This window comes from Oreochromis aureus, linkage group 7 (genome assembly GCF_013358895.1).
Source record: "Oreochromis aureus strain Israel breed Guangdong linkage group 7, ZZ_aureus, whole genome shotgun sequence".
NCBI classification, from domain to species: Eukaryota; Metazoa; Chordata; class Actinopteri; order Cichliformes; family Cichlidae; genus Oreochromis; species Oreochromis aureus.
Genome location: NC_052948.1, coordinates 23,319,064 through 23,337,762, shown reverse-complemented (window position 1 = coordinate 23,337,762; position 18,699 = coordinate 23,319,064). Strand labels below are relative to the sequence as shown.

At 39.3% G+C, this 18,699-nt stretch overlaps 1 protein-coding gene across 3 annotated transcripts in view; it reads left to right on the top strand.

The window, feature by feature from the left end:
• LOC116314023 (copine-8-like) overlaps nucleotides 1-18,699 on the top strand; it is a 76,319-nt gene that overhangs the window by 33,839 nt on the left and 23,781 nt on the right. For 2 of the 3 annotated variants that reach the window (XM_031731906.2, XM_039615924.1), the window contains 6 exons: nucleotides 6,938-7,014; nucleotides 11,715-11,778; nucleotides 13,151-13,254; nucleotides 13,902-14,006; nucleotides 15,616-15,657; nucleotides 16,488-16,563. In XM_031731906.2, the coding sequence (XP_031587766.1) occupies nucleotides 6,938-7,014; nucleotides 11,715-11,778; nucleotides 13,151-13,254; nucleotides 13,902-14,006; nucleotides 15,616-15,657; nucleotides 16,488-16,563 (468 nt within the window). Of the gene's footprint in view, nucleotides 1-6,937; nucleotides 7,015-7,273; nucleotides 7,362-11,714; nucleotides 11,779-13,150; nucleotides 13,255-13,901; nucleotides 14,007-15,615; nucleotides 15,658-16,487; nucleotides 16,564-18,699 lie in introns of those variants that run through there. The other variant, XM_039615925.1, reaches the window with a different exon arrangement.

Here is an 18,699-nt window from a genome sequence, read left to right as displayed (position 1 = left end):
TGATTGTGAGCACACATTTGTTTTCACAAATGTCAAAGAGAATCAGAGCAGTGTTAATATGAATGATCCATGGAATGAGATCTATTGCACGGAAACAAAATAGGACCTTTTTGTGAATTGAGAAGCAAAATATAAATGCCAGACATGCTAACAAAGAGGAGCTTGAAGGGGAGATTGGACAAATTGAAATGAGGTATTGCTTTTTTATTATTTTATGGGCTGATTTCCAGAACTTTTTGGCCACACCTCATATGAGTTAGTGTTGCCTTAACTTCAAATAAATACATGTTGTTTGTATTTCTTGTGATAGTACTTATGGAACTCCTTACACTTTCTTTGAGGACTAGTTTAAATGGATAGTTATCAATCAATTTGCGCTGATCCCTAAACTTAGGCAGCAATGCTACAGAGGCTATATATCTTAAAGTTCTCATTCATGTAGGTTCCATTGTTTTGTTTCAAATGTAATATGCTGAATATGTCATCTTTATCAAAAGGTGGTTTATTAATATAACAAAGAGATTAAATTTGGAGAAAAACACTGTCCTGGGCATTTGACAGCAACTTCAGGAAATAGAAAAAGCTCAATAAAATGATCAAATAAAACGCATAAATATCAGGGACAGCTTCTGAGCAGCTTTGTTATTTCTGGTTTTGTTTTGTCGTGCTGCTGCTGATTAAGGATTCTACTTTTCTGATTTTGATATATCCTTGGCTTAAAGCCACAACATTCCCTTTCAGTTCAAACAGAGGTTTGAGCAGCACTAGTTCAGTATAAAACTCCCTCTTCACCTCAACACCCAGCCCCCTTCCTATTACTGCTGGCGGAGCTCTTTTCCTAAGCCCCAACCTCAGTGTGCCCCGGGGCTTCCTCTGTGAGCAGTGAGCAATGTGAGCGCTGCAATTCACTCTAAGCATGAAGGCTGAGGACGCTTGGATGCATCCTGTCGTCATTGTGGATGTGTGGGATAGGAGATCTGGCACGCAGTGATGGCTCCATTGTCCAGTTCATTCCCAGTCGTGTGGCTAAAAATGAAGAAAAAACGCAAACGCACACAAGTACAGTATCTTTTTTGGCAGCTTCAGTGGCACCCTTAGAGGATGTCTCCCTTCTCTAATCAAAGCAGATGTTTTCCCCTGTGCCATATGGTTCACATACCTACTTATAGCTGCAGGAAAAACAGTTCAGAAAGGGGACATACAGTAAAGTTGGATGTAAGGCTAGGGTATGACGTTCTTCCTAAGCGCTGCTTGTCACCACACACAGTTATTTAACTTGTGTTTTTTTGGGGAAAAATACACCAGTGCTTCTCACAAACAGCGGTCTCATTACAAAGTCTTTATTCAGCACTCGACGATAAGCAAATGAATCCAGGCGGAGAAATTGCTTTTTTGTTTGCAGGCAGTAATTAAGTTAACTGGCTGGTGTACCCTCATGACTGCTTGAGAGACGGCTGGATTTTACTGGAGCTTTTATTCCCTTTATTAAATGTCTTGTGGTTAGAAAAGCACATCACATCTTGTTATTTGTTTAACAGCTTTTAAAAGAATAAGGCATTTCCTTTATTAGACTGTTCACAAGTGTGATGCAAGAAATACCTACTGAGTGCAACAGACTTAAAGACGAAGTTCTGTTCTACCTTTGGTGTTGTTTGGTGCTGATGACACACCTCTTAATGTTTTCTGAAGACTTAGGATTTTAATATTTTATGTGTATTTTTGTCTTGTTCAACATATTTTCCATATTACTCAAGCTAAATTTTTAGTCCATACTAAAACATTTTTTTGTAATGTGTGAGAATGTGCATATGATATGTACACATTGTATATACAATTCTAGTTGGACCAGTAATACCCATCCACTTTCTTTAGATGGATGGATGAAGTCTATTCCAGCAGAATCTGTGTTCACTCTGGATAGCCTGCCAGTCCATCACAGACCAGACAGAGATGGAAAGTAATCATAATCACACCTACGGCTCAAATCATCATTTAACCTAACAAGCATCTCTTAGGGATGTGGGAGGATTATTGCGTACTTGGAGGAAACCCACGCAGGCACAGGAAGTTGTATTTATATAGCACCAATTCACAACAACAGTTGTTTTGAGAAAGGTACTGAGAGAGGAATCTCTAGTGTTTCCTCTCTCACTTTTTTATGAACAAGTACTTGGTAATGTTGAGAAGGAAGAACTGTTTAACAGGACCCAGGATACAAGGAGGGCAGGCATCTACTACGAACAATTGGAACTGAGGGGGAAGTCAAGAGAAGAGTATCGTGACCAAGGACAAAACAGAAACTATGGAAGAGAAAGACAAAATTAATGACATGAGGTAGCGACATATACATGGGAAGCTGACAAGTAATCCTCATGGGAAGTCCCCCCAACAGCCTGAGCCCATAGCAGTGTAACTAGGGAATGATTCATTACTGACTGCAGGCAAAAAAAAAAAAAAGAAAAGTTTTTTACCCTAATCTGTAAATTACAGAGTGCGTGTGTCTGTCTTGAAAACTAAGACTGGATTTAGGTGCACAGGAGAGGGCAGTTTTTGGATTGTTTTTTTCTTTTCCTCAAGTTATAAGTTTTTGTAATCATTGGTTCTTGTCTATTGCTGTCAGTTTTACTTCCTTTGATATTTTTCCATTGTTTTTCTTCTGCTCCTCCAGCATGATTAGTTTAATCTATTTTACCTATTTATTCACTTGTTACCTATCCCGTGTTAATCTCCTGTGTTCAATCAGTTAATCACCCACCCACACAGCCTGAACACTCACAAGCTGTCTCGTAATTTCCTGAAGCGGTGTGCAGAAACAGTTCTCCAGCCTTCTTGAAGGACATTCCAAAGCTCTTCTTTGGATCCTGATTGAGTTTTGTTTCGCTTTCTGTCAAGATTATCCAATTCTGCTTCAGTTATGTTGACGTCTGGGCTCTGGAGGCCAGTCCTTGACTGATAGTCAAGATATATATATATATATATATATACATATACACATATACACATACAGGGAGTGCAGAATTATTAGGCAAGTTGTATTTTTGAGGAATAATTTTATTATTGAACAACAACCATGTTCTCAATGAACCCAAAAAACTCATTAATATCAAAGCTGAATGTTTTTGGAAGTAGTTTTTAGTTTGTTTTTAGTTTTAGCTATTTTAGGGGGATATCTGTGTGTACAGGTGACTATTACTGTGCATAATTATTAGGCAACTTAACAAAAAACAAATATATACACTGCAAAAACTCAAAATCTTACCAAGACTATTTGTCTTATTTCTAGTCAAAATCATCTCATTACACTTAAAATAAGGCAGAATCAGCTAAAGGGCAACATTTCAGTAAGCTAAAGGAACTTGTTTCAAGACAGTAAATCTTAACACTAGAAAAAAACTAGACAATTTTCACTTGTTTCATTGGCAGATTTTTTCACTTATTTCAAGCTAAAATATCTTGTATTAAGTAAAAAAAAATCTGCCAATGAAACAAGTGAAAATTGTCTAGTTTTTTTCTAGTGTTAAGATTTACTGTCTTGAAACAAGCACCCTTAGAAGGTTTTTCCTTTTTGCATAGTATTGTTTATTTTCTTTAAACTAACCTTTTGAGTTGTACTGTATAAAGTGTTTTACTTTTCAAACCATTTAGTTCTATAAATGAGTTTGTAGATTAGGTGAATAATCTTATTCCTGTTTCTCTGTTTAGATTTTGATGTTTGGTCTAACCTGTTCTTAGGTTAGGTTGTTCTTTCTCTGGTAGAGACTAATTAGGTTCAGGTGTGTTTAAAATTCTATATAAAACCAGTGAGATTTTGACAGTCTGGCTTTTTTTTCAAGATATCAGAATAAAGATGCCAGAAAATAAATTACATTAAGAAGAGATTTGACCAGTCTGCCAATGCTCTCTACTTATCACCTTCCTTACCACTTGCACTACAATACCTCACAAATAGAATATATAACACATATAATGGCAATGCTCAGTGGCTAGCAGACCACAGCAATCTCCACGAGCAGGGTCCAGTAACTATCACAGTGGCAGACACATAAGAAAAGGTCTCCAGTATGAAGAATTTGACAGCACCAGGCCCCGATATGATTCATGCCTAATGGCTGAACAAACTGACTGCAGTCAGTGAGAGACACCCAGAATGGAAGGTCGGACAGTCCTGATCCCCAAGGACCCCCAGAAGGGAGCGGTCCCATCCAACTACTGGCCAAAAACCTGCCTCAGTACCACACAGATGTGGCATACAACACTAGAGGCCAACTTCAAGCCCATAGCACAGGTTGCCATCAAGTGCAGGATCCACCAAGGAGATGCTTGTGCTTGGTGCTGCAATCTCTTTGTGATGCCTCTAGCACTCCATTGGGATTTTATATATAAAATCCCAATGGAGTGCTTGGTGCTTGGTGGAACTGCTGTTCTGCGTAGGTCTGAACCCCTTCAGTGAGATCATTGACAAGACTGGCTATGGATACTGACTACGGAACGGAGCAATCGTCAGCCACCTTCTGTACATGGATGGCATCAAGCTGTATGCCAAGAGTGAACAAGACATTGATTCACTGATCCACACAGCAGGATCTACAGCAAGGACATCGGAATGTCATTCGGATTGGAGAAGTGTAGTCGGATGGTAACAAAGAGAGGGAAGTAGTCAGAACCGAGGGGATCAAACTAACAGAAGGCAACATTGCAGACATAGAGGACAGCTACAAGTACCTGGGGATCCCACAGGCAAATGGGAACGATGAAGAGGGCACCAGGAAAGCTGCAACCACCAAGTACCTGCAGAGGGTCAGGCAAGTCCTGAGAAGTCAGCTGAATGGCAAGAACAAGATCCGGGCTATCAACACCTACACCCTGCCCGTGATCAGGTACCCTGCTGGGATAATAAGTTGGCGAAAGGAGGTGATAGAAGCCATGACATCAAGACAAGGAAGCTCCTGACCATGCATGGAGGGTTTCACCCCAAGTCCAGCACCCTGAGGCTGTATGCTAAGTAGAAGGAAGGGGGCCGGGGACTGGTGAGTGTCAGCACCACAGTCCAGGATGAAACAACAAACATCCACGGTTACTTACTACTGCTTGGAAGATGGCCACAACCAATTGCGTGCTCAGTGAATACCTCTGGCAGCAGAAACCCAAGAAAGAGGAGCAAGAGGAGGAACCATCATCGAAGGACAGGCCCCTGCACGTTATGTACCACCAGCAGATAGAGGAAGCAGCTGACATCCAGAAATTCTACCAGTGGCTGGACAAAGCTGAACTGAAGGCACTAATCATGGCAGCACAGGAACAAGCTCTAAGCACAAGATCCATAGAGGGTGGCGTCTATCACACCAGGCAGGACTGCGGGTGCAGGCTGTGTAAAGATGCCCCTGAGACAATCCAGCACATAACAGCAGGGTGCAAGATACTAGGAGGCAGGACATACATGGAACGCCATAACCAAGTGGCCGGCATACTATACAGAAACATCTGTGCTGAGTATGGCCTGGAAGTCCCGAGGTCAAAATGAGAGACCCCCCCCCTGTAGGGTGGGTCTCTACCCACAAGAATGATCTCAAGAATGATCAAGCTAAGACCCTGTGGGACTTCCAGATACAGACATGCAAAATGGTGGTGGCTAACCAACCGGACGTAGTAGTGATGGACAAGCAGAAAAAGACCGCCGTAGTGATAGATGTAGCAATACCGAATGACAGCAACATCAGTAAGAAGGAACGTCTCTACACTCTGCTCCCCGGGCGCTGGATTGGTAGCTGCCCACTGCTTCACTGAGTGAATGGGTTAAATGCAGAGGACAAAGTATCCCACGCGTGGGACTATAAGGGGTTTGGAAATAAAATTTTAAAAAAAATATAAAACATTTTTTTATTAGAGAAACCCCTCAAACCTTTTCTCTCTGTACAGTGAATCTATAGCACCTCAACTCCTAGCCTTAGACTCCTAGCCCCTAGCGAGGGCAAGGGCTCCTCGCTAGTAGCACACATGTTAAGAAAAGGCCAGAGTGTTTTTGTCATCCCTTTTTGTTTTGAGACCTCGGCTGGGGGAGAAATATACTGAGCACCGGCAAAGATCTTTGGAGCAGCTTTCTGCCCACCGGACTCAACACGGCTCATCTGTCAAGCACTTTTATACGCGTGCATTCTCAGTCTCGTAGGGGAGGCCTTAGTATCAGTGCATGAGCAGTCCAGGCTTTTTGTAACCACTTTTTATGCACCCTCCTCTGTCTCTCTGTTTTGCTGTTCTTGCTGGCCAAGGGCTCCTCATCTCTACACTGACTCCTCTCATGTGGTCACCCTGCAGTGATCAACAAGGACACTAGTCTCTTTGCACGGTGGGCTTAGATGTCAGTGTGCAAAATAAACATAGATGGAGAAGGGAAGATGTGACATTTAATTTGAGTAATTTGTTTCTTTTTACGCTTCACTTTAAATCTGCTGGAGAAACAGCTTCAAATGCTATATTTCCAATGCAGGTGCAAATGCAACTTTGTTTACTTTGTTACTTAATTATTTTGTTTTACCTTTAGCTTTTTTTTCTTTTTTCCACGTGGCCCTGCTGTGTGGTATCTCTGTATGATGGCTGTTTGTTCAGTCATGCTGAAGCCACAGCCAGTCACATAATCGGCTCAGCCTTGTTTGTTGCAGCTGAAAAAGATATTGCAATGAAAAGTTGGCAGGGTAAAATGGTACAAAATCCTATAATAAAGACTGAAATCACTGGATTTGGCAAGCTAAAAAATATAAGCGAATAGGTTGTATTTTAGCTTATAAAATCACAAATTAATAATTAAATGTCTTGAATTAATATTAAACAGTCTTTAAGGACAGATTTAGGAAAAAGGAACAAATGTAAAAGATATCTAAAGAAAATTGTAATGGATGTTCCTCCTTAACTCATAAACCTTCTTTTCCCTTGGTTAATGCAGGACTTCCTGGGCCAGGCCTTCTGCACACTGGGTGAAATTGTCGGCTCCCTGGGAAGCCGCTTAGAAAAACCTTTGACGTAAGTGGCACGCACCACACAATGCACGCACAATGACCAACAGTCAGCACACTCTTGGAATATGATTTTTGCCATTTAAAGTGATGGGCAAAAATATTTGTATTACATTACTCTAATCTGGGAGTCATTGGGTCGCTCAAAAAAGCTGTTAAAATTTTAGATCCTGTCGGAGTAAACTGAAAATCAGCATGTGATTTTAAGATTGCCATTGTTTGTCTTCGAAGTGAAGCAGCGGCATGAAAATGAGTAACGATGTTGACGAAAGCCCACGCTGCCTCCAACAGCCAAATGAGATGAACACTTTAACAGCAGCGGAGCTAATGACAGACTGCAAACATGCTGAGATGGTAAAAATCAAATATTGAAAAAGGACAGTTCACCCAAAGTGAATGTGTCAGTGATGAGCTCACACATCCTTTTTGTAGAAGCCTTAACTGAAAGATTTAAAGAATCTCGTCAGAGATATTTTAAAATGAATGAATCTGTGATTTCATCCTCTCAGTCGCTAATTATAGCAGGAAAAAAAACAGTGATTAGACCTGTAGCAGTTCATGTCAAATTTATGCTCGATGGGGTGTTGATGTTAGCTTGGAAGCATCCTCTAGTGCACAGGAAGTCGGTCCCCTGCTAGCATTTTTGAGTTTCTCTCCAGTATCAGCTAGTACTGACAAAAATAAACATAAACAGTGGAGTAGTACATTCAGAGGAAGAACCGAGCTGTTAGCCTAACTGCCAACATCCCTTCCATACTGAACAGAATTACAATTATCATCACACAAGTTTTGACATTACACAATCACAATTTCAAAAAGTACTGACAACTTTGGTTTGAAAACGTATTTTGAAGTAATGACAGATTTTCAAGGTTCACAGCTTTTTAGTGATACTAGCTGTAGTAGGATTTATTGTTCGCCAGTCAATCAGCAGATTGAGGTTTATTTATCTCAAAGGCACAAATTTGTACACAACTGATCAAACCTGTGAATAGGTTCAAATTGCAGTTGAAAATAACTTTGGAAGATACAGAACTATGCAAAGGTTTTAGCTACTTGAGGTATTTATATTTTTATTAATCACATAATACTAATAGGTTGGCACATAAAGGAAACTATAGAGTAAGTAAATAAAGAGGGAGCTTTAGCGACAAAAAGAGCAAGTCCAGCAATTTTTTGGTTCAAATACAAATAATTTGTCAAAATGTAGGGTGGAGGTCAGAAGAGAGGTACAACAGTGAGTATCCATAGCCATCTGTAAAACACGGTGGAGGCTCTGTCTACTATCTCATCTACTATCACACACTACCAATCCAGTAAAAAGCATACCTGGGTAGGAAAGTGCATAATGGAACACTATCAGTCATATTGGGCCTCCTCGGATCTTGGACATAAATGTGGGATCGCCTTAGCAGAATAAATGGAACTGAAGGCAGCTAACATCCAAAAAGAAGTTTAAAGACTGCTTAAATTTACAAGCAAGTTTGCCCCAGAGAGTTCAGGCTGTGTGGAAGAATAAAGATGGTGATATGAAAGCTTGACTTTCAATCTTGTTAGACTTTATTTTTGCCTTATAGACTGTATTTCAATTTCCATTTGCCATACAGGACCCGTACATTTCAAATCAAATCTTCTTTTTAAATTTTTCACGAAGAACAAAATGCAATAATCAAATGCGTTTGACTTCAGCGAAGCGCAGAATGTGTTTTAGCTTGCGACAATGTCAACTCTACGGGCACACTTTAAAAAACATGGCAGTGGATTGTCAGACCTTTAGATACAGTTGATCTGCTGGTCAGGTTTGTAAGTCTTAAATTAAATAGGGAAGTCAAAAGTACAGAAGTTTGCTAATATATTTCCATGAGTTTTGAATGCTTCATGGGTATTTAGAAAAGCTAAAACAGTTCAAGGTTCCTTTAAAAATATTTCATTAATAATACTTTCAAAATAAAGAGGGCTACTGCACGAATACAGCCCAATTTAAAATTACACAGAAGTTTACTGCACAAAGGCTCTTCATAAATCATGGGCCAAAGTTTCCTTGGAAAGCTTTCTTGTAAATTCTTCAAGAGGTCTTCAGACTTCTTTTTGGATGTTAGCTGCATCCTGATATTATTGCAGCTTCAACCCACAGAGCAGAACTAAAGAACCTGCTTGTCTTGTTTTAATTTTCCACCAAAGACAGTGAGCCATCAGCTGTCCAACCATGGTCTGATCCCCATGTCCTCCAGTGGGTGTCCTTTTTGTGTGCACGTGTGTGTTTGAGTGAGCGAAAGAGAGAAACTGAGTGAGCTAGAAGTAAGTGGCCATACTGGCATCTACATCCATTAGTGTGTGTCTCTCTCTGTCAGTGAGTGTGTGTCTGTGTGTGTCAGAATCAGGGTTGGAACTGAATGGGTCTCCTAAAGAATGATACACAAGAAATATGATGTAAGAATGTGTTGCTGTCACTAAGTTATATAATCATCTCTGCCCGCAGTCGTTCAGATTTGTGATTGTGTGTGTTTATTTGTGTCTTTGTGCTTTCTTTCTTGCACCTACATTTTTTATTTGTAACTTTTTTTGGATTTGTGAAGATATTTTTAGATATTTGTCATTATTCTGCAATGAATATTTGCAAGTCTGGGCAACTGTGTGTGGTGTGTGTGTGTGTATGTGTGGGTGTGTAACTTTGTTCGTGCTCCTTCCTAAGTTGAAAGCATTTCACTCCTGCTCAGTCGAATGGCTCTGGATCATACAAATAAAAATAAAGCAGCAACAGCAAAAAAAAAATAGAAGAACAACTGTAAACCATAGACTGTATATGAATGATGAGCTACTTTGTGGACTACCTCTTTGAACCCTTGAATGTGGCATTTTATTTGTTGTGATTTGGACTTCTGGATGCCAAAAGTGACAATATTTGGATGAGAATGTAAAGTTATCGGCTGACGTTAGCTTACTTTGTTAGCAAGGTACATCCAGCAACTGTATTGGTGCATTGCACAGATACTTACCAATTAAAGCTAACATAAATGTAATCATTGAAAAAGCTCAGCACAGATGTTTTGGAAAGCCAATTCCAAAATGAAATACTGTGTAAACTGTACTTAAAAACCTAATGCAATGATTAGCAAATTTCATAAATCCATATTTTATTAATAACAGAACAGAAGTGAGAAAATGTACAATTTTTAACAAGTATTTTTGGGGATTTCTTAGCCTTTATTATGATAGGAGAGTTGAGAGTGCAAAAGGAAAGCTGGGAGAGAGAGCAAGTGGAAGATGGAGAGAAAATGGCCCGGAGCGGATACAAACCCAGGTCTCTGCAATACCCTCACAGCATATGGGTCATTTGCTTAGTGACAACCAGAACATGTACCATTTTGAGAAAAATATTAGCTCATTTTGAATCTTTGTGTATTTAAGTTCGTAAAAACAGCATATATTCACTAAACAGCCTCGATTTCGCAGCTTCTATATACAAATACACAGCTTTTTATTCAAAGTAAATATTGAGTCGATCACCATATAGATGCTACAAACCTCGCTAACCTGGGTAATTTATGTGCCAGTTTCATCAAGATTGAATCAGTTGTTTAGGAGTGAAGGTGTTTAAGCTGTAGTTGCTTTTTAGCATATAGCTTTATCAGCCAAGAACATAAGATTGAGGCTAATTTACACACATGTAAGATACTGACTGTGAGCACTGAAGGGTATCACAGACTAAAATTCCATTTCAATGACACTTGTGATGCCACGCACTGATGGTGTCAGACTTCCTCTACAGTACCTCAACGACCTCTTGTTTTGTACTCCATCATTTAGGGACTGTGTTCCTCCTCTGTTTCTCTCTGTGGCTCTGTCCATCTCTTTTTTGTTCTTTGTCTCACCATTTCATCCATCTGGCCCCTTACTGAGCAATCTCTCCATGTACAGTGGCTTCATTTCACTGAAGCTTCCCTCTTCATCCTAAGATGCCTGTGAATCTCAGGCGATGGGGAAATTGTCAAAACCTTGCTTAGATCAGCCATAAATTTCTAAATTTTCTTATTTATTTAAGGCACTCTCTGGCATTATTGGACATTACTTAGCCAAAAAAAAAAAGATCTCTACCCTTCCTCACTCTGGATCAGGCCCGGGGTCTGTGGCATTCATTTTGTCTATTTTTAGTGGTCAGTCTCCCTTGGCTTTATTGGCTGAATATTACGCTTCGCCTGCTCAGGATGCAAACAAACATTTCAGCTGAAATGTCACTGGATGTGGTTTGCATTACTTTGATGTTCTTTTCTGAAGGTTTTCATTCAGCATTAATTGATATTTACAAATGCAATCAGGCAGTGACTGCAAGAGAAAACATGAAGAGGAGAAATTAGATGCAGCGTCTGCCGGAATTCTCTTATTTTCAGCATTTTGCTGAACAACCTTAAATATTCCTATCATAAATATTGGCCCAAAACCGCCATCTGTGGTGAAAAGAAATGCCACAGGAAGATGAACAACCAAGAGATTATAAAGACAAAATGCAGTTTAAAATGTAATGAGTAGTACAGATATACTGTTTATAAAACTAAGATGACAAATAATACTGTGACGCACTAAATGTAGTATGCATGCAGTAATAGAACAGACATATACAGTATAAAATAGATTAGAATGCATTACATTTAAAGCATTTAAACTGGAATCAATGTGGCCAATTTCCTGTTTTGTTTTTCTTTTTTCTAGTGGAATCCCAGGAAAGAAATGTGGCACTATCATAGTGAGAGCAGAAGAAGTGAGCAACTGCAGGGTAAGAGTCTGTTTGGTTCACCTGTCGGCCTTTTTGAAGTGGACTTTTCAGACTTTGAGATGCTGTGCTTTATTTATCTGTATTCTCTGGGTCTTTTGTCTTCTTCAAGTAAAAATCACACAGATTGAACTAAAATTCTCCAACATTTTAATATTGTTTTCACACACAGAATACACATATGTTCAAGTTCTCTCAAGTGAAACTGTGTAAATGAATCATAAACGGCAAACAACTATAAATGCTCTGGCCTAATATTCTAATATAGACAGCAGCTCATATGTGTTGTTGAGTAAACAAGGGTGCTGTGCATTTACAAGATTATTTCACCAAACTCACATTGGTAAAATCAAACATTACACACGACTTTGCACTATGGAGTTGGAAGGATAAAAAAACCCATTTAATTTGATGTCAAATACCCCCATCTTAGTTGGAAAGGCTAGTTACTTGTGTCATCAATATATTCATATATTTAGCAATAACTTGTATAAATGAGAAACTGTGCCTCTCCCTCTGTGACACACATAATCCATTGTTGGTTAATTCACCTGCTTTTGATGCTAATGAAATGAAATCCCCAATAAAACTGGAATGCTTTTGCAGGTTTTGCAGGTGGCCACAGACCTTTGCTCTCTCCTGAATGGTGCTGAGCTGTGTGCACAATAAATGATGCTGGGACCTGATCCCATGCTCATGTAGTCTGTTTCTGACAGTATAGCCAGAAAAATGCACATGAGTAGTCTGCTGGAGGGGGTTTTGTAGGGCTCTGGCAGTGCTTCTCCCGTTTCTCCTCCCACAAAAGAGCAGACACTGGTCCTGCTGCATGGTACAGCCATGTCCAGCGCTCCCTGTGCCTATCTTCTAGTATCTCTTCCAAACTCTTGAGGCTGTTTTGGGAGATACAGCAGACCTTCTTGCAACAGTGCAAATGTGCAACCTGAATGGGCTGGAGGCATCATCTTGTGCTCCCAGTAGTGAATCTGTCCACCCAAGCATTTAGTTAATATAGAAAGCAGATATTTCTGAGGGAAGTTCTCTGATATTCTGGGCTCAATTCTTTTATTAAACCAAAGAACCATTTTGCAGCAAAATGCTGCAAAGATAAATTAATTATAAAAGTGACAGAGATGCCAGTTGACTGTGTAATAAAATCAACCAATTCAATTAATTAAATGAATTAACAGAACAAACAGCCATGGACCAAAAGGAAAATAACACAAAACAAATGTATATAACACACAGGTACAAGTCTTCACCATCCTATTGACCAATATGAATACTTTTTGTATTAATAGCAGGTCATATTGTATGTCTTTATAGCACTTCTGAGGCAGTGTGTCATGTGTGTTTTGGTCCCTTTCTTCCTCTTTAGGAGTCAGTGATGTTACAGTTTTGTGGGAACAAGCTGGATAAGAAGGATTTCTTCGGAAAATCGGATCCGTTTCTCGTGTTTTACCGCAGCAACGAGGACGGATCGTAAGTTTACAAGTGACTTCTCATTGATATCCAGCGATTACACACTCAGCTATTATACACATAAAAACACACATGCAAAAATTTCTGAAGTATATATAGACTCCGAGCATGACGGTTAATGCACTAAAAGCTTATACACGGAGGACGTACAGTAGGAGCTAAGCCGCCTATGTGATGTTACATAATGCTCCCTGTTGTATGTGTGACTTATGCCTTCCATTCAGAAGCCGTAGATGCAGAGGTGAGCGGAAATAATAGCACAGAGTTGACATGAGAAACATAAAGAGAGGATGGATGGATGAGACAGAGTTAAGTGAAAACTGCATGTGGAGGTTGCAGTTTCTTTGCCCTGCAGATGCTTTTATTCAAGTCGACTTCAGCGTCTCGCACTTAACACATTTTCTTTTAGTGCAGCTGGGTATTTACTGATGCAGCCTAAATGTTCCGCCGCAGGGTTTAACAGCAGCACACCATGGGTACAAAGAGCCAGTCCCGATTCCTTATGAAACAGAAACTGGAAGCTGTTTCTTCAGCTAAGGGTCAAGCTTCCTGAGACGCATTTTAAACGCATCTCCCTCAATAATAACGAGAAGAAGCACTGAGGGCTTTGTTTTTGTTTTTTTCCTTTAACTTTGTATGTCTCGCAGGTACACCATCTGCCACAAAACAGAGGTGGTGAAGAATACTCTGGATCCAGTGTGGCAGGCTTTTAAAATTCCCGTCAGGGCGCTGTGTAATGGTGACTATGACAGGTATAGTAGGACACACAAGGTGATGCATGAATGTTTACATTTAAATGGAGAGAATTTGAATATACACAACAGGAACAGGAATATAGGTGAACATATTTTTAAGCAGAGTTTAAGCCAAGACATGTTTGGATTTGTTTTTGTTCTTATTGCGGCACAAATGGAGAAATTCTGGCTTAATAACTTTGTTTACAATAATAATTTGGTTGATAACTCATGTATATGCTAATATTCCTTTTTGTTTGTCTAATTCTGTTTTGGTCTTAAGTTCAAGCAATTTGTGCATTCATGACTGGCTGTAATACTGGTAGCTTAGCTGTAGCATTTTTAGCTGAGGGCTTCAGCTTCCAGGTAACAAGGAAATGACGTCATTCACGTAGATTACTGATTGGCAGCGCTAACTCAAAATTTCGAGTTATTAACTCAATATTTTGAGAAAAGTAAGTCAAAATTTCGAGTTACTTTTCTCGAAATTTCAAGTTAATAAGTTCAAATTTCGAGAAAATAACTCGAAATTTCGAGTTATGGATACTTTTTTACCAAATAGCTTTGAGATTCTTTTAAAAATAATTTAGTAATAAATAGTAAGTAAAGCGCTTCCTTACTGTTAGCTTGCAGAAAGATGATGCATGCTAATGACAGAGTTTACTGTAGCTACTCAGGTTTTTACAATTTTAGTACATTGTAACTCAGGTAGTGCTACAGGCCAGGAGTTAAATGAAAAAAAATGCAATAGGAGAGTTACAGAAATGACCAGGTTCTGACATGTTAGCATTAATGTGAACAATCGGTAATAAAACCAGACAACTTGGATCTTCAGAAAGTCCTGACTGATACAGCTATAAGCCATTCTTTCAATTGTTTTAAAGGACTACAGTCAACAGATATGAGTGTCAAACTTTGATTTTGCATGGATAATTTCTTTTGAACCTCCTAGGACCTGGCGTCCACATATGTGGACATCACATTTTGGGTTGTCTAGACCAAAAAACTAAATTTTGCTCTACAAGGGCCTGATATCCACTTACAAGGACATTATACTGCCACTGTTCTATCAAAATTTAAAACGAATGTCAGAAACAAAAATCAGGTAAAAAATAAAAATCTGGTAATTCTTTGTTTTTACATTCATCAGGTCCCAATCAGCCCAAATAGCAAAGAGAAATTCAAAATGCATGCCATGAAAGAGATGCCATGCCATGAAAGAGCATGCATAAAAATATAACAGTAGAATGCAATACTGTTGCAGTTAAATGCTTCAGAAATCGTTAGACAAAACCGTTACAACACAGAGCTGTAATTAACATTTTAATTTTATTTTGTTGCAGAGTGCACTCTTTGTACAGGTGTCTATTTCTAAGGTGACAGCTACAGATTAAAGATTTGAAACCTAAACCTGGATACATTTAAACATTAAAGCTTACCAGACCGTAGTCTTAGAAAGGAGATGTAGAAACTCCTTTAGTTTGTCTTGAACTTCCCTCTCTTTGCTGAGGACCTGTGCGTTCCACAGACCAGTGGCCAGCTCTATAAACAGAAAAATAGTAAATCTGTGGTGCTGATTGATTTTTCTTAATGGGATTTCACTCGATCCTCTTGTTTCTCTGCACAGGAGCATTAAGGTGGAGGTGTACGACTGGGACAGAGATGGAGGGTGAGAGAGCAATGCTTTCCTGCATGTTAAAGCTACAGTGTGTGGTGCAACGATCCATGAATTTATGCAGTATCATTATTTAATGTATTAAAACTACATTCTAAAACGAGAGATACCAGCGAGACTGTTATTGTGTGTTGTTAAAATCCAAAAAAGCTGCCCTGATGACATCAGAGCATATGTGCAAAGTAGGGAAGTGCTTTTGGGATTTTGCTAACAGACCACTCTCCAAAATGGATGTCCTTATACACACTCTTGTTTTTCACTGTTAAAGAGTAGACACTGCGGAAAAATATCTCAGCGGAGCCCTGCACGTGACAACACTCCCTTCTACTTCAAATATACAACACATTAATTATTAATATTTTCTGAAGGGTCTCTCGATGGTTACCTTCATGGTGTCAGGCAGGGAATAAAGATCGTGTTTATCTTTTGAAGCAAGTGAATTCCCAGTACTCAGGGGCACAGTTTGCCCCTTCATTGTGCATTTCATACACAGTTTGTGACATTTCAAGGGTGTTTTGCCCTGAGCTCCTATTAATATCTGACCCTGACTCCAACTCTGCTGATTATCTCTGTGAAATTATATAAATGGTTGCTACACCCACGCCTACAGTAACCAATGAGCTTCTCAGTGATAGTCCTGCTCCTTGAAGAAGACTTTGCAAATATTATGCACACCACAAAAAAATGGATCCAATCTGTTATTCTCTAGCAGGCATTTGGACCATTCCTCTTGTCATTATCATTATTTTTACTTTTCCTGACACAGCTTTATTACGGTGTTTCCTTAGCAATGGCCTAATGTGACTGTGTGTGTGTTCTTACAGCCACGATTTCATTGGAGAGTTCAGTACAAGCTACAGAGAAATGTCCAGAAGCCAGTCACAGTTCCACGTCTATGAGGTGATAATCCAACTCCTTTTCCCACACCTTTCATAATATTCATTATTCATTATTCTCTCATCACGATATCTCATTCAGTTCAATTCAGTTTTATTTATACAGTGCCAAATCACAACAACAGTCACCTCAAGGCGCTTTATATTGTAAGGTAGACCCTACAATAATACATACAGAGAAAAACCCAACAATGAGCAAGCACTTTGGCGACAGTGGGAAGGAAAAACTCCCTTTTAACAGGAAGAAACCTCCGGCAGAACCAGGCTCGGGGAGGGGAGGGGCGGGGCCATCTGCTGTGACTGGTTGGGGTGAGAGAAGCAAGACAGGATGAAAGACATGCTGTGGAAGAGAGCCAGAGATCAATAACAAGTATGATTCAGTGCAGAGCGGTCTATTAACACAGTGAGTGAGAAAGGTGTTTGAAGAAGAAACACTCAGTGCATCATGGGACTCCCCCAGCAGCCTACACCTATTGCAGCATAACTAAGGGAGGATTGAGGGTCACCTGATCCAGATATCTAACCAAAACATGAACCTTCAAACAGCTATTTGAGCTCGTAGAGTGGTGTTAACATATTATTAATATGAGGGGTTTACACACCTTACGAGTCACCACTGTAAGAGTAATACTCTCTGATACACCCACTGAACGAGAATAAAACATGCTTCAGAGACGGTTTCCCACTGTTGCATGCCGTTGCACAATATTTAAATAAAACATGTCATTCAACCTGGAAACAGCAGAATGCTGTGCCCCATTTTCAAATTGAACATGCCCGAGGCAAGTTGTTATTAAAAAATATCCTCACAAACATTTTAACTAGTCCATGCAGGAGATCGGGCATTTTTAACAAAGAGAATGAATGAAAAAAGTGGAAATAATTCAAACGCGTGTAGTTTTTCACTTGAATATAGGACACATTGTGCAACTTCAAAGCATTTATAGCGTAATCTCGTGTGTACAACAGTTAGTATACAACAGAAGCTGCACAATAATTAGAGCAATACCAGGAGAACATGTGATCTGGAAAGCTTCTATGTTGTGGTCAGTCTACAAAAGATTAGAAAATTATTGTTGGATTCTGGCATCACTCACTTTTCACTGATTTAAATACACATTTTTCATGCTATACTTCCATCTAATAAAATTTTATAGGCTGAACTTATGATTGTGGGTAACAAATTATTATTTTTTACAAAGCACTAAATAAAAAGAAAGAGCTAAGTAATGATATCAAGTCATTAAATAAAAATAATTGACATTATCATGAAAAACTGGAATACTCGAATAAAGAACTGCAGGTCTGTGGGGACTGAAGTGGGTAGGATGAGGCTCACTTCTATCTTTAATCACAGCATTGCTTCCATACAGAAGAACATTTACAGTAGTGTTTCCCACGCACTGCAGCGTGAGCACAGGCTCAAAGTCAGGAAAAGTCATTTTTTCTGTGTAAAGTGAACATAAGTTTTGTCTCTCTTCCCCCTGGGGCCAGAAAGCTAGATGAGTAAAACCGGACAAACACATTCATCAGAGGTTGGAATCTGACTGATCTTTCGCTCGTGGATTGTCAGTATACGATGCATCACCTTGATCCGGTCGTTTATAATACCAGGTGCACATGTTCTGAGTTGCATATTTTACGTTTTGTTTGAGTTTTGCCCGAGTCAACATTTTCTAGAGCCACCTTCGAGTGTGATTTCTCACCAGTGGGAGTGTATATTATCTTCCTATAGTTTTCAGCAGTTTTTGCCTGTCCCAAGGAGGTTTGTTTCAGGGTTCAAGGATATCTTTCTGCTTGAGGTGAGGTGAGGTTTAGGGCAAGTTAGAAGTGAATTTCTAGTCTGGATCCAACAGTTTTTGCAAGAGTTCTTCAGCATTGCTCGATTGGACAAAATTGCTCATTTCGCATCATATCTGAACGAGCAAATTGTAAAAAGACAACAATGGTAGAAATAGTCTTTTCTATACAGTCGTTGATTGCTCTTGTTATTTATTTGAAGCTCACATAATAATCTAAAATGTAAAAGACTCACTTTATTGTCGTGTTCATTTGTATTCCAAAGACTGAAATGGAGCATTATAGCAGGGATTATACACGGATTCTTTAATTACAGTGATTAACAGGCTGATATACAGCC